Below are 14,270 nucleotides of genomic sequence, written 5' to 3' on the forward strand. Positions count from 1 at the left end.
CAAAAAAACAAAACAAACAAAAACACAACACACACAAAACCCCAAGCAAACAAACAAACCAGCGGCCCACCTGGGGATACGAGACCAACCCAGGCATCAATAGCGAGACCCCGTCCTTACAAAAATAAAAATAAAAATAAAATCCAGCCAGACGTGGTGGTGTATGCCAGCTGCTCGGAAGGCTGAGGCAGGAGGATCACTTGAGACGGACATTTCGAGACTAAAGTGAGCTATGATCGCACCATTGTACTCCAGCCTGGGCTACAGAGCAAGACCTCGCCTCTTAAACAAAAAGACAAAAACGGGCACCCAGGGGGAAAGGATGGAGGCTTTGTTGCACTAGTATTAAGAATCAAATTTACCATTCACCCTCTCCCTAGAAAACTGAAATACCTTTTATGGCGAACTATTTGAGAGTTAAGTTGAAAATTGCAGGAAATTGATACTTGACTTTCAAGTAGTTGGTAATGCATTTTCTAAAGATAAAGGATACTGGTCTACTAAAACCACAATATTTGTATTTCAACCAAGAAAAAAAAAAAAAAGTCATTTAGGCCGGGCACAGTGGCTCTCACCTGTAATCCCAGCACTTTGGAAGGCCGAGGCGGGCGGCTCACTTGAAGCCAGGAGTTCGAGACCAGCCTGGCCAACATGGCAAAACACCATCTCTACTATAAAATAAATAAATAAATAAAACTGGCGACCTGTAATCCCACCAGCTGAGACGGGAGAATCACATGAACTTGGGAGGTGGAACTTGCAGTGAGCTGAGATCGCGCCTCTGTATTCCAGCCTGGGCGACAGAAGGAGACTGTCTCAAAAAAAAAAAAAAAAAAAAAAAAAGGCCAGGTGCGGTGGCTCAAGCCTGTAATCCCAGCACTTTGGGAGGCCAAGACGGGTGGATCACGAGGTCAGGAGATCGAGACCATCCTGGCTAACACGGTGAAACCCCGTCTCTACTAAAAATACAAAAAACTAGCCGGGTGCAGTGGCGGGCACCTGTAGTACCAGCTACACGGGAGGCTGAGGCAGGAGAATGGTGTGAACCCGGGAGGCACAGCTTGCAGTGAGCCGAGATTGCGCCACTGCACTCCAGCCTGGGCGACAGAGCGAGATTGTGTCTCAAAAAAAAAAAAAAAAAAAAGTCATCAGTATCTACTTTGTAAAAAACAAAATTCTCTACATGGTTCCAAAATAGACCCTTGGGAGCTAAGATCCATTTAAAGTTTATGGCTTTTAGTATCTTTGAACCTATACCAGTTACTATTGTTTCTCTGTCACATCAACTTTTTGAAGAGTCACATATTATTTCAGAAAGACATACATTTTAATATTTCTGATTGTAGTCTTATGGTGTATTTAAATGTTTCTTTTATTTTTTGTATTTCTTACAAAGTGATAAATGCTAATGGTTCATTAAAGCATAATGAAAAAAAAAATCCAACCAAGGGCTGCTCTTAGGGAACTTGTAAACTAGTGGAGGGGCAGACGTCTAACCAAGCAAATGTTTCATTACAATTTTATTTATTTATTTATTTTATTGAGACAGGGTCTCTCTCTGTCACCCAGGCTGGAGTGCCGTGGTGCCATCTCTGCTCACTGCAACCTCCGTCTCCCAGATTCAAGCGAGTCTCATGTCTCAGCCTCCCAAGTAGCTGGGATGACAAGGCGTGCGCCACCACGCCTGGCTAATTTTTGTATTTTTCGTAGAGATGGGAATTTCACCATGTTGGTCAGGTTTGTCTCGAACTCCTGACCTCAGGTGATCTGCCTGCCTCAGCCTCCCAAACTGCTGGGATTAGAGGCGTGAGCCACTGTGCCTGACTTCTTATTACCAATTGATGAGAGTTTTGGAAGTAGAGGACAGTATTGTTTTCTATGTGTATATATGGGAGTAGATGAATGTAAGAAAAGTGAGTTCTATTTAAGGTGAGACCAAAAAGATGGTGTCTAAATTAGCTATATTGAAAGGAAAGGGAGTAGGAGGTAAGGAAAGCATCGTATAAATTGGCTGATTACATATCTACAGTGAGAGGTAAGTACATCAAGGGTTTTTCTTAGGTCTGATAGAATTTTCTTTGGGGGCTAAAATGAGGGATGAATCTAATCTTCAACATTATAACTACAGAAAAAATAAGTGATGTCTAATTGAATGATGTAAACCAAGAGAAAACAGAAGAAAGCATGAATATGCTTTATTTTCATGAGTAGGAAATTAATTGAAAGAATCAGAATCAGTGGCTGACTGAGCACTTGAAAATAAGTTCTACGTGAAAATTCACTTAATTATCAATCTTAGCAAATATGTGTTCATATATGGAGGGGCAAGGCTCTTCGTGGTATTCAGTCCAACTCTGGGTTCTTCCTACCCAAAGTAGGACTCCATTTCTGAGAAGAAATGCACAGAGTAACCAGTCCTATGTGAGACTCCTATGTGACCGACATATCTACCCACTCCATGGGTAAATGAAACCAGAAGACTCCCCTGCCGACGTGGGCTGCCGGAAAGCTCTGAAGGAACCATGAGGCTTAGAAATACCCACATTGGGCCGGGCACGGTGGCTGAAGCCTGTAATCCCAGCACTGTGGGAGGCCGAGATGGGCGGATCACGAGGTCAGGAGATCGAGACCATCCTGGCTAACACGGTGAAACCCCGTCTCTACTAAAAAATACAAAAAACTAGCCGGGCGCGGTGGCGGGTGCCTGTAGTCCCAGCTACTCCGGAGGCTGAGGCAGGAGAATGGTGTGAACCCAGGAGGCGGAGCTTGCAGTGAGCTGAGATCCGGCCACTGCACTCCATGGGCGGCAGAGCGAGACTCTGTCTCAAAAAAAAAAAAAAAAAAAAAAAAAAAAAAAGAAATACCCACATTGGGCTGGGCGCGGTGGCTCACACCTGTAATCCCAGCACTTTGGGAGGCTGAGGTGGGTGGATCACGAGGTCAGGAGATCGAGACCACGGTGAAACCCCGTCTCTATTAAAAATACAAAAAAATTAGCTGGGCGTGGTGGTGGGCACCTGTAGTCCCAGCTACTCAGGAGGCTGAGGCAGGAGAATGGTGTGAACCTGGGTGGCGGAGCTTGCAGTGAGCCGAGATCGCGCCACTGCACTCCAGCCTGGGCGACAGAGCGAGACTCTGTCTCAAAAAAAATACCCACATTGGGCTGAGCACGGTGGCTCACGCCTGTAATCCCTGCACTTTGGGAGGCCAAGGAGAGTGAATCATGAGGTTAGGAGTTCAAGACCAGCCTGTCCACGATGGTGAAACCCTGTCTCTACTAAAAATACAAAGATTAGCTGTGCGTGGTCATGGGCACCTGTAATCCCAGCTGCTGGAGAGGCTGAGGTAGAGAACTGCTTGAACCCAGGAGGCAGAGGTTGCAGTGAGCCAAGATCACACCACTGCACTCCAGCCTGGGTGACAGAGCAAGACTCCATCTCAAAAAACAAAAACAAACAAAAAAAAAAAAAGAAAGAAATACCCACATTACCGTCCGTATTTGTCACTTAGGGGTTCCAGTGAGCTAGAGACATAGATTTAAAAATGTTAGGTTCTGGCCGGGCGCGGTGGCTCAAGCCTGTAATCCCAGCACTTTGGGAGGCCGAGACGGGCGGATCACGAGGTCAGGAGATCGAGACCATCCTGGCTAACACGGTGAAACCCCGTCTCTACTAAAAAATACAAAAAACTAGCCGGACGAGGTGGCGGGCGCCTGTAGTCCCAGCTACTCGGGAGGCTGAGGCAGGAGAATGGCGTGAACCTGGGAGGCAGAGCTTGCAGTGAGCTGAGATCCGGCCACTGCACTCCAGCCTGGGTGACAGAGCAAGACTCCGTCTCAAAAAAAAAAAAAAAAAAAAAAGTATGCTATGTTCTGAAGATAAGGCTGATGAGGATGTGCATATTTTGCTGGTTGCAGAGAGTATTACAGAAAATTTCAAAAACTGTTGGCAACATCTACTAAATTTGTACAAGTACATGCTCTCTAACATAAGAGTAATGGCTTCAGTGTGCATCAAGATAGCAGTAAAGACATTTCACCAGCATTATTTGAAGTAATCCTCAATTGGAAATTACTCAGATGAGATCAACAGAATGGGTAAATTGTGGCATAATTATGCTACTGGAATGCTGTCCAGCAAATGAAGTAGTAAAGGTAGATACAATGATATGGATCAATGTCACAAAGATAATCTTAAGATCACTTGTTTTTCTATAGTTAGTTTTTTTCTACCTTGTACCAGAGCCAAGGTGTTTCTCAAAAGGAGGGTAGTTTCCTGCAGAAGATGGCATAGATTTGCTCCACACTACTGTGCTGTGAGTCTCCTATTGGTGCTTGCCAGAGAATGCTACGGAGTCATTGAGTGTGATTGGATCTGCTAGATCATTTGGACTAAGTGCTTGAGAATAATATAGAGCAGCCTGAACTTGATGCAAGGCACTTTCCTTTTTTTTGTTTTTTGTTTTTTGAGACAGAGTTTTGCTCTGTCACCCAGACTGGAGTGCAATGGTGCAATCTCAGCTCACTGCAACCTCTGCCACCAGGGTTCAATCAATTCTCCTGCCTTGGCCTCTCAAGTAGCTGGGATTACAGGCATGCGCCATCATGCCCAGCTCATATTTGTATTTTTAGTAGAGATGGGGTTTCACCATGTTGGCCAGGCTGGTTTTGAACTCCCAACCTCAGGTGATCCACCCACCTCGGCCTCCCAAAGTGCTGGGATTAAAGGCATGAGGCACCTCGCCCGGCCTGCAAGGCACTTTCTTGCTGTGATCCCACTTGAAACTGAAGGTCTTATAGGTGACTTTGTAGACTGAATAAAGCACATTCAAAGGTGGTATATGTTTTAGAAGGAAACATTGTCATTTGCAACAACATGGATGGACCCGCAGGAAAATATGTTAACTGAAATAAGCCAGGTATAGAAAACAAATACCAGATGATCTCCCTTGTATGTGTAATCTAAAAAAGTTGGATTTATAGAAGGAGAGAGAGAATGGTAGTTACCAGGGGCTTAGGGGTATAGGTTGGGGAGATGTTGGTCAAAATTTCAGATAGAAGGAATAAGGGCAAGAGCTATATTATACGACATAATGGCTACAATTAAAAACGATATATTGTATCATTGAAAATTGCTAAGAGTAATGTTCTCACCCCATAAAGTTAAATATGTGAGATAATGTATATTAGTTAATTAGTTGGATTTAGGCCTTCGACAATGTACACACATTTCAAATATGATTTTCATTTGTCCATTAAAAATAAAATATTAGCTGAGCATGGTGGCTCATGCCTATAATCCCACTACTTTGGAAGGCTGAGGTGGGAGGATTGCTTGAGGTAAGGAATTTGAGACCAGCCTGCATGATATAGTGAAACCCATCTCTACAAAAAACTTAAAAAATAGTTGGGTGTGCTAGTGGCATATACCTGTAGTCCTAGCTACCTGGGAGGCCTAGGCAGGAGGATCAGTTGAGCCCAGGAGTTTTGAGCCTGGGTAACAACAAGACGTTGTCTCTACTAAAAGTTAAAAAAACAAAACCAAGCAGTCGGGCATGGTAGCAGCACCTGTGGTCCCAGCTACTAAGAAGGCAGAGGCAAGAGGATCACTTGAGCCTGGGAGTTGGAGGCAGCGATGACCTATGATGGTGCCACTGTGTTCCAACCTGGGCAACACAGCAAGACCTTGTCTCTTTAAAAAAAAGAAAAAAAATCCACAGGCCAGGTAGAGTGGCTCACACCTGAAATCTCAGCACTTTTGGAGGCCGAGGCAGGTGGATCACCTGGGGTTAGGAGTTTGAGACCAGCCTGGCCAACATGGTGAAACCCCATCTCTACTAAAAATACAAAAGAAAATTGGCTGGGCACGGTGGCTGATGCCTGTAATCCCAGCACTTTCAGAGGCCAAGGTGGGCAGATCATAAGGTCGAGTGATCGAGACTATCCTAGCCAACATGGTGAAACCCCGTCTCTACTAAAAATACAAAAAGTTAGCTGGGCGTGGTGCTGTGCACCTGTAGTCCCAGCTACTTGGGAAGCTGAGGCAGGAGGATGACTTGAACCCAGGAGGTGGAGGTTGCAGTGAGCTGATATCACACTACTGCACTCCAGCCTGGTGACACAGTGAGACTCTGTCTCAAAAAACAAAAACAAACAAAAACAAAAACAAAACGAAACAAAATGAAAATTAGCCAGGAATGGTGGGGGGCACCTGTAATCCCAACTACTTGGGAAGATGAGGCAGGAAAATCGCTTGAACCCGGCAGGTGGAGGTTGCAGTAAGCACAGTTCGTGCCACTGCATTTCACCCTGGGTGACAGGAGTGAGACTCCATCTTAAAAAAAAAAAAAAAAAAAAGGCCACATAGTCAACCAGTGTGATGCTTTTTACAATGTCAGGACCACTGAGGACTATATTTTGGCAGTGAACATGAAGGCGAATTTATGCAGTCTGGAGGCAATGGTGTGGAGTGATTCTGGCTGTTTTTTCAAATTGGCATAGAAATAAAACCATTATCTTCATTAGTTGTACACCAAGTGCCAACTGTTGTACTCCTTCGTTTCAGTAAACGTACTACATTTAGAGAAACAGCTGGCCAGGCACAGTGGCTTACGCCTATAATCCCAGCACTTTGGGGGGCTGAGATGGACAGATCACTTGAGGTCAGGAGTTCGAGACCAGCCTGGCCAACATGGTGAAATCCTGTCTCTACTAAAAATACAAAACTTAGCTGGGCATGGTGGCACATGCCTGTAATCCCAGCTACTCATGAGGCTGAGGCACAAGAATTGCTTGAACACAGGAGGTGGAAATTGTAGTGAGCCAAGATTGTGCCACTGCACTCCAGATGGAGTGAGACTCCATCTCATACATAGATGGATAGATAGATAGATAGATAGATAGATAGATAGATAGATAGGCCAGGCATGATGGTGCATATTGATGGTCCTAGCTACACAGGAAGCTAAGGCAGGATGATCACTTGAAGCCAGCCAGGAGGTTGAGGTTACAGTGAGCCATGATCACACCAGTGCACTATAACCCAGGCAATGGAGTGAAATCCCAACTCTGAAAAAAGTAAAACATGCTGGGCAGCATGGGTCACGCCTGTAGTCTTACCACTTTGAGAGGCTAAGGCAGGCAGATCGCCTGAACGCAGGAGTTTGAGACCAGCCTGGGCAACTTGGCAAAACCCTGCCTCTACAAAAAAATAGAAAAATTATCTAGGTGCAGTACACGCACCTGTATTCCCAGCTACTTGGGAGACTGCGGCATGAGGATTGCTTGAGCCTGGGAGGTGGAGGTTGCAGTTAGCCCAGATTGTGTCACTGCACTACAGCCTGGGAGATAGAACAAGACTCTGTCTCAAAAAAAAAAAAAAAAAATTGAAAAGTAAAATAAGTGTCATCAAAATAATGTTTCTGTGTTCAGATGGGTGAAATCTCTTAATATCTCTGAAAATGTTTTAAATCCTTTATCCCCTCCTCAGCAGACAAGAAACTACAGTGGATGGAAACTGTGTGAGAACTGTGGAGAGGTCTTCAGTGAACAGTTTTGCCTTAAGACACACATGAGAGCTCAGAATGGAGGGAACACTTCTGAGGGTAATTGTTATGGAAAAGGCGTCCTCAGTGTGCACAAGGAAGCCTCTATTGGACAGGAACTTTCCAAATTTTTTTTTTTTTTTTTTTTTTTTTTTTTTTTGAGACGGAGTCTCGCTCTGTCGCCCAGGCTGGAGTGCAGTGGCCGGATCTCCGCTCACTGCAAGCTCCGCCTCCCGGGTTTACGCCATTCTCCCGCCTCAGCCTCCCGAGTAGCTGGGACTACAGGCGCCCGCCACCTCGCCCGGCTAGTTTTTTGTACTTCTTTTTAGTAGAGACGGGTTTTCACCGTGTTAGCCAGGATGGTCTCGATCTCCTGACCTCGTGATCCGCCCGTCTCGGCCTCCCAAAGTGCTGGGATTACAGGCGTGAGCCACCGCGCCCGGCCAAACTTTCCAAATTTAATCTATGTGGAAAAGTCTTCACCCTAACTCCAGGCCTTATTGTACATCTTGAAGTTCTCAATGCAAGACAACCGTACAGGCCAGACGCGGTGGCTCACGTCTGTAATCCCAGCACTTTGGGAGGCCGAGGCGGGTAGATCACAAGGTCAGGAGATCAAGACCACCCTGGCTAACACGGTGAAACCCCGTCTCTACTGAAAATACAAAAATATTAGCCGGGCGTGGTGGCGGGCACCTGTAGTCCCAGCTACACGGGAGGCTGAGGCAGGAGAATGGCCTGAACCCGGGAGGCGGAGCTTGCAGTGAGCCGAGATTACGCCACTGCACTCCAGCCTGGGCCACAGGGGGAGACTCCGTCTCAAAACCAAAAACAAACAACAACAACAAAAAAAGTTCTAACTTGGTAGCCAATGGGGACAAATACAGAATGTGATGTTCCGTTATAGCCAATGGAAACCAGACACTGCAGCAAGGTGGACGCGTCAGGTTATAAATGACCCTGTTTCCTTTGTTTAGTGTACTCTAGTGGCAAAACTGCTGGCGAGTGTACCTGTTCTGCCAAAAGTAAAATAGGCTTGCTGAGGAAATTAAGTTTATGTCCAAGTGCTATTTCTTTAAGGCACTGGGGAACAAGCATTTCTAACAACTGGTCCTACTTGGCTGAAACTGGATCCCGGAAGCTCCGCCCCTCCCGAGGCTCCTAGCGGAAGTGATGTCAGCGCGCCGCCACCATCTTTTCCCGCGCTGGCTACCTTTGGTCAGTGCTGTTTCGCGTTTATCCTGGTGGAGTCCACCCCTGCTGTGGTGAGTTCCGCCTGCTTGGGGGTCCAGGAGATAAGAGGGGGTGTGGGTGGGGGGTGCGGTAAAGGAAGGATTGGGCGCGGTCGCCCAGGAGCCTCTCGGATCCTGCTTGTTTCACTAGCTTCTCTAGGGGTTGTTGGTCCTCCCAGCGCGGCCAGTTCCCTGAGGGCCCAGGCTCAGCCGGTCCACGTCAGGAGCCGCGTCGGGAAGTGTTTGTCCCGAGTCCGCGCGGTGTTTTCTGGAGTGCTTTCGTCCGCTGTGCTCCCCTCTTCAGAAGCTTGGAAAGCAACCTTTGTGAATGTTTTTCTTTCCGAAAGGAAAAGGATGTCTGCCATTTTAGTGAGGTTGGCTCTGGCCCCGCATCCTCCCGCGTCAGGCGTGTTCCTGGTGAGCATCGGCATTAAACTGGTTTCAAGAGGACTCTGACTTCCGTTTATTTGCTAAAAAATGTCTTATCTGAGAATCTGGCATTGTCTTGGTGTCCTTTACTTATTTTTGACACATTACATTTGGATGGAAAAAACATAGTTGTTGAAGGTATGCCTATTTCTGTATGTAAATATGAACACGTGTAGATTGTAAGCCTTTAGTTTTTAATTTTTATTTTCTTGGACGTTATTTGTTTTCTAGTTGTTACCAGCTACAAGCCTTTCTACTTAAGAAAGGCAGGCCAGAAGCGCTGGCTGACGCCTGTAATCCTAACACTTTGGGAAGCCGAGGCAGGTGGATCACCTGAGGTCAGGGGTTCGAGACCAGCCTCGCCAACATGGTGAAACAGGGTTTTGCCATAGAGACAGTGTTTTGTCATGTTTGTCAGGATGGTCTCGAACTCCTTACCGCAGGTGATCTGCCCGCCTGCAGCTTCAGTCATCTTAGGTACATAATGAAGTTACTGAATTGTTCTGTGCAGGTCTGAACTGCCTTCTGGTCATATTGGGGAGTAACAGCATCCACAGGAAATCAGGCTCCAAGGACAAATATCAGACTAATTATTAGGGTTATTTGAATGTAGGATTTTTTCATTATTAAATAGAAGTAATGAGCCAGGCATGGTGGCTCATGCTTCTTATCCCAGCACTTTGGGAGGCCAAGGCAGGAGGATTGTTTGAGCCCAGGAGTTTGAGACCAGCGTGGGCAACCTGGTGAAACCTTGTCTCTACTAAAAATACAAAAAATTAGACCCAGTGGTGAAGGGGGCCAGCCCCTCCACACCTGTGGATATTTCTCATCCGGTGGGATGAGAGACTGAGAAAAGAAATAAGACACAGAGACAAAGTATAGAGAAAGAACAGTGGGCCCAGGGGACTGGCACTCAGCATACAGAGGACCCGCAATGGCGCTGGCCTGTGAGTTCCCTCAGTATTTATTATTATTTTTACTATCTTAGCAAGAGGAGTGTAGCAGGGCAACAGGTGGGGAGAAGATCAGCAGGGAAACATGCGAGCAAAGGAATCTGTATCATGAATAAGTTCAAGGAAAGGTACTGTGCCTGGATGTGCACATAGGCTAGATTTATGTTTCTCTTTACCCAAACATCTCAGTGTAGCAAAGAGTAACAGAGCAGTGTTGCTGCCAGCATATCTCACCTCCAGCCACAGGGCAGTTTTCTCCTATCTCAGAATAGAATGAATGGGAATGCTAAGCTTTACATGGAGACATTCCATTCCCAGGGAGGAGCAGGAGACAGAAGCCTTCCTCTTAACTGCAAAGAGGCCTCCCTCTTTCACTACTACTCCTCAGCACAGACCCTTTATGGGTGTTGGGCTGGGGGATGGTAAAGTCTTTCTTTTCCCATGAGGCCGTATCTCAGGCTGTTTCAGTAGGGGGAAACCTTGGACAATACCCAGGCTTTTGTGGGCAGAGGTCCCTGTGGCTTTCCTCAGTACATTGTGCCCCTGTTTAATAGAGAATGGAGAATGGCGATTACTTTTACCAAGCATACTTACTGCAAACATATTGTTAACAAGGCACATCCTGCACTGCCCTAAATCCATTAAACTTTGATTCATTACAGCACATGTTTCTGTGAGCACAGGGTTGGGGCTAAAGTTACAAGTTAACAGCATCTCAAAGAAGAAACAATTTTTCTTGGTACAGATCAAAATGGAGTTTCTTTTTTTTTTTTTTTTTTTTTTTTGAGAGGGAGTCTCGCGCTGTCGCCCGGGCTGGAGTGCAGTGGCCGGATCTCAGCTCACTGCAAGCTCCGCCTCCCGGGTTTAAGCCATTCTCCGCCTCAGCCTCCCGAGTAGCTGGGACTACAGGCGCCCGCCACCTCGCCCGGCTATTTTTTTGTATTTTTTAGTAGAGACGGGGTTTCACTGCGTTAGCCAGGATGGTCTCGATCTCATGACCTCGTGACCCGCCCGTCTCGGCCTCCCAAAGTGCTGGGATTACAGGCTTGAGCCACCGCACCCGGCCAAAATGGAGTTTCTTATGTCTTCCTTTTCTACATAGACACAGTAACAATCTGATCTCTCTTTCTTTTCCCAACACAGTGGTGTGCACCTGTATTCCCAGTCACTTTGGGGGCTGAAGTGGGAGAATCACTTGAGGCCAGGAGTTTGAGACCAACCTGGCTGATATGGCGAAACTCTGTCTCTACTAAAAATACAAAAATTAGTCAGGCGTGATGCATACCTCTAATCCCAGCTACTCAGGAGGCTGAGCCCTGATAATCGCTTGAACCTGGGAGGCAGAGGTTACAATGAGTTGAGATTGTGCCATTGCACTCTAGCCTGGGTGACAGAGTGAGACTGTGTCTCAATAATAATAATATAATGATAATAAGGCATGGTGATGCACACCTGTGGTCCCACCTATTCAGGAGACTGAGGTGGGAGGATCACTTGAGCCTGGGAGGTCTAGGCTACAGAGAGCTGTGTTAGTGCCATTGCACTTCAACTTGGGCAACAGAGTGAGACCCTGTCTCGGTAGATAGATAGATAGAGGTAATGATAGCTATTGGGAAGGATGGTTATGATAATTGAGCATGTATATATAAAGCTACTAGAGCCACTTGTGACACACTAGTCCTCAGTAAATGTCAGTTGCTGTTATTAATACTATCATTACTGAGTGATGATACTGAGTACAGTTTTTGGTGGCCTTCACATCTGTCACCTGCAGAGAGAAAGCTCATGCATAATATTCAGTGACTGATGTTTGATGCTTGTTGTTTGATGATTGATATGAACAGGACCTCAAGTAACCCATACAAAGAGGAATGGAGATTGCCTCTATTGACCTAGATTCGTAAGTTACCCTGAAGTGACTTACTTTTCCACTAGGGTTTTTTTCCAGGAACCAATCTGCCCTTTTGAAGAAAAGAAAAAGGTAGTAGTCCTGTGTCAGCTACACCCAGAAAAGCAGATGTGGGCCGAGCTGCCTGTTGTGTAAAGGGTAATAGTTTCATTTTACAAGAAAACTTACACCCTGAAAAATATGACTCTCTATCTGCCCGTAGTAGTAACACTCATGAAGCTTATGTAGCGTTTCCGAAGGCACACAAACCAGGACTGAATTCTAAAACAGCATTCTGGTTGGGCACAGTGGCTCATGCCTGGCATCAAGGAAGACAGCATTGAGGCCATCAGCTTCAGAGCATGGCAGTCATTGATTTGTCCCATGGTAAGTCCTTGTTGATGCTCTTTTTCAGAGATTCTGATTTAGGTCACACTCCACAACGTAAGAGTCCAGTGAGCTGGGCCTGAGCAGGCATGCCACTGGTTTTTCTTTGGTTGTTTTTTCGAGATGGAGTTTCTTGTTGCCCAGGCTGGAGTGCAACGGCGCAATCTCGGCTCAACGCAACCTCTGCCTCCTGGGTTCAAGCGATTCTCCTGCCTCAGCCTTCCTAGTTGCTGAGATTACAGGCTAATTTTGTATTTTTATTAGAGACGCGTTTCTTAATGTTGGTCAGGCTAATCTTGAACTCCCGACCTCAGGTGATTTGCCCGCCTTGGCCTGCCAAAGTGTTGGGATTATAGGTGTGAGCCACCACACCTGGCCACTGGTGGTTCTTTTAGGAGGAATCAAAGTGAGATGTAGAATACTATTTTGTTTTGTTTTGTTTTATTTATTTATTTATTTATTTATTTATTGGAGACAGAATATTGCTCTGTCACCCAGGTTGGAGTGCATTGATGCAATCTCAGCTCACTGCAACCTCTGCCTTTTGGGTTGAAGCAATTCTCTTGCCTCAGTCTCCCATGTAGATGGGACCACAAGCACGCATCACCAGGTCTGGCTAATATTGTTTGTTTGTTTGTTTGTTAGTTAAATGGAGTCTCACTCTGTTACCCAGGCTGTAGTACAGTGACACGACTTCAACTCTCTGCAACCTCTGCTTCCCTGGTTCAAGCAATTCTCTACCTCAGCCTCCTGTAATTTTATTTTATTTTATTTTTTTATTTTTATTTTTTTAGTACAGATGGGGTTTTGTCATGTTGGCCAGGCTGGTCTTGAATGCCTGACCTCAAGTGATTTGCCCACGTTGGCTTCCCAAAGTATTGGGATTACAGGCATGAGCCACTGTGCCCAGCCAGGATGCAGTTTTAGAATTCAGCCCTGGTTCGTGTGCCTTCGGAAATGCTACATAAGCTTTGTGAGTGTTACTACTATGGGCAGATGGAGAGTCACATTTTTCAGGGTGTAAGTTTTCTTGTAAAATGAAACTATTACCCTTTACCCAACAGGCAGCTCGGCCCACATCTGCTTTTCTGGGTCTAGCTGACACAGGACTACTATGGCATTTCATGGCAGTGTTGTGTGTGTACAGTTTTCTCGAGTGTGCAGGAATATATGGGAATTTCAAGCTAGGATGGAATGACGTCTAGGCATGAGAATGTGGTTAGGATGGGCAGCTCTGGCTTCTCAATGCCTTCTTAATTTTCCACTAAGGTGTTTTTCCAGGGAACCAATCTGCCCTTTTGAAGAAAAGACAAAGGTAGGAACGATGGTGGAGGACTACCTGGCAAATTCTTATCAGGTAAACAGACAATGTACCATTATACAAAATGACATACTTACATCCAGTAGACACATTTCCTTCTAGACAGACTCATCTCCGGAGTTTTCTTAGAGCAAATGAAGCCTTACTCAAGGACTGAGTCCCCAGATGAATTTCCCCAGAGAATGAAGTCTCCTGTACATAAAGTGTTAACTTGAAAATCATCCCAGTAGCTCAGTAATTACTACTTAAGCTTGACCTTGATGGTACCAACTGCATCTTTTTTACATTACTGGGTGTGGTGACAGATGATAAAGCAGATGAAAGTGTCCTTTTATCAAGTTATTCACTTATCAGCATTTATCAGATATATGCAGTGTGCTCAGGAGTGTGCTGCATAGAGACCAATGGGACAGGAAGAGCCCCTAACCTGGTTGTGCTGAGATAAAGTGTAAGCAGTGTGCAATGGCTCATGCCTGCAATTCCAACTACTCAGGAGGCAGAGGTGGGAGGAGCACTTC

General features: G+C 45.8%; 2 protein-coding genes across 28 annotated transcripts in view; one reads left to right on the top strand and one right to left on the bottom strand.

Annotated features, from left to right (window-relative positions):
• PIN1 (peptidylprolyl cis/trans isomerase, NIMA-interacting 1) overlaps positions 1–14,270 on the bottom strand; it is a 429,836-nt gene that overhangs the window by 103,874 nt on the left and 311,692 nt on the right. Inside the window, exon 1 of one of the 25 annotated variants that reach the window (XM_050770802.1) lies at positions 9,160–9,163. The exons of the other annotated variants lie outside the window; for them this stretch is intronic. The gene's annotated coding sequence lies outside the window, so the exon portion shown is untranslated. Of the gene's footprint in view, positions 1–9,159; positions 9,164–14,270 lie in introns of those variants that run through there. 25 annotated transcript variants of the gene reach the window in all.
• LOC126942626 (zinc finger protein 561) overlaps positions 8,737–14,270 on the top strand; it is a 91,698-nt gene continuing 86,164 nt past the window's right edge. Inside the window, exons 1-2 of one of the 3 annotated variants that reach the window (XM_050770478.1) lie at positions 8,737–8,807; positions 12,268–12,431. In XM_050770478.1, coding sequence (XP_050626435.1) covers positions 12,407–12,431 — 25 coding nt within the window. In that variant the 5' untranslated portion in view covers positions 8,737–8,807; positions 12,268–12,406. Of the gene's footprint in view, positions 8,808–12,267; positions 12,432–13,719; positions 13,789–14,270 lie in introns of those variants that run through there. The other 2 variants (XM_050770479.1, XM_050770480.1) reach the window with 2 other exon arrangements.

This window comes from Macaca thibetana, chromosome 19 (genome assembly GCF_024542745.1).
Source record: "Macaca thibetana thibetana isolate TM-01 chromosome 19, ASM2454274v1, whole genome shotgun sequence".
In the NCBI taxonomy this organism is placed as follows: Eukaryota; Metazoa; Chordata; class Mammalia; order Primates; family Cercopithecidae; genus Macaca; species Macaca thibetana.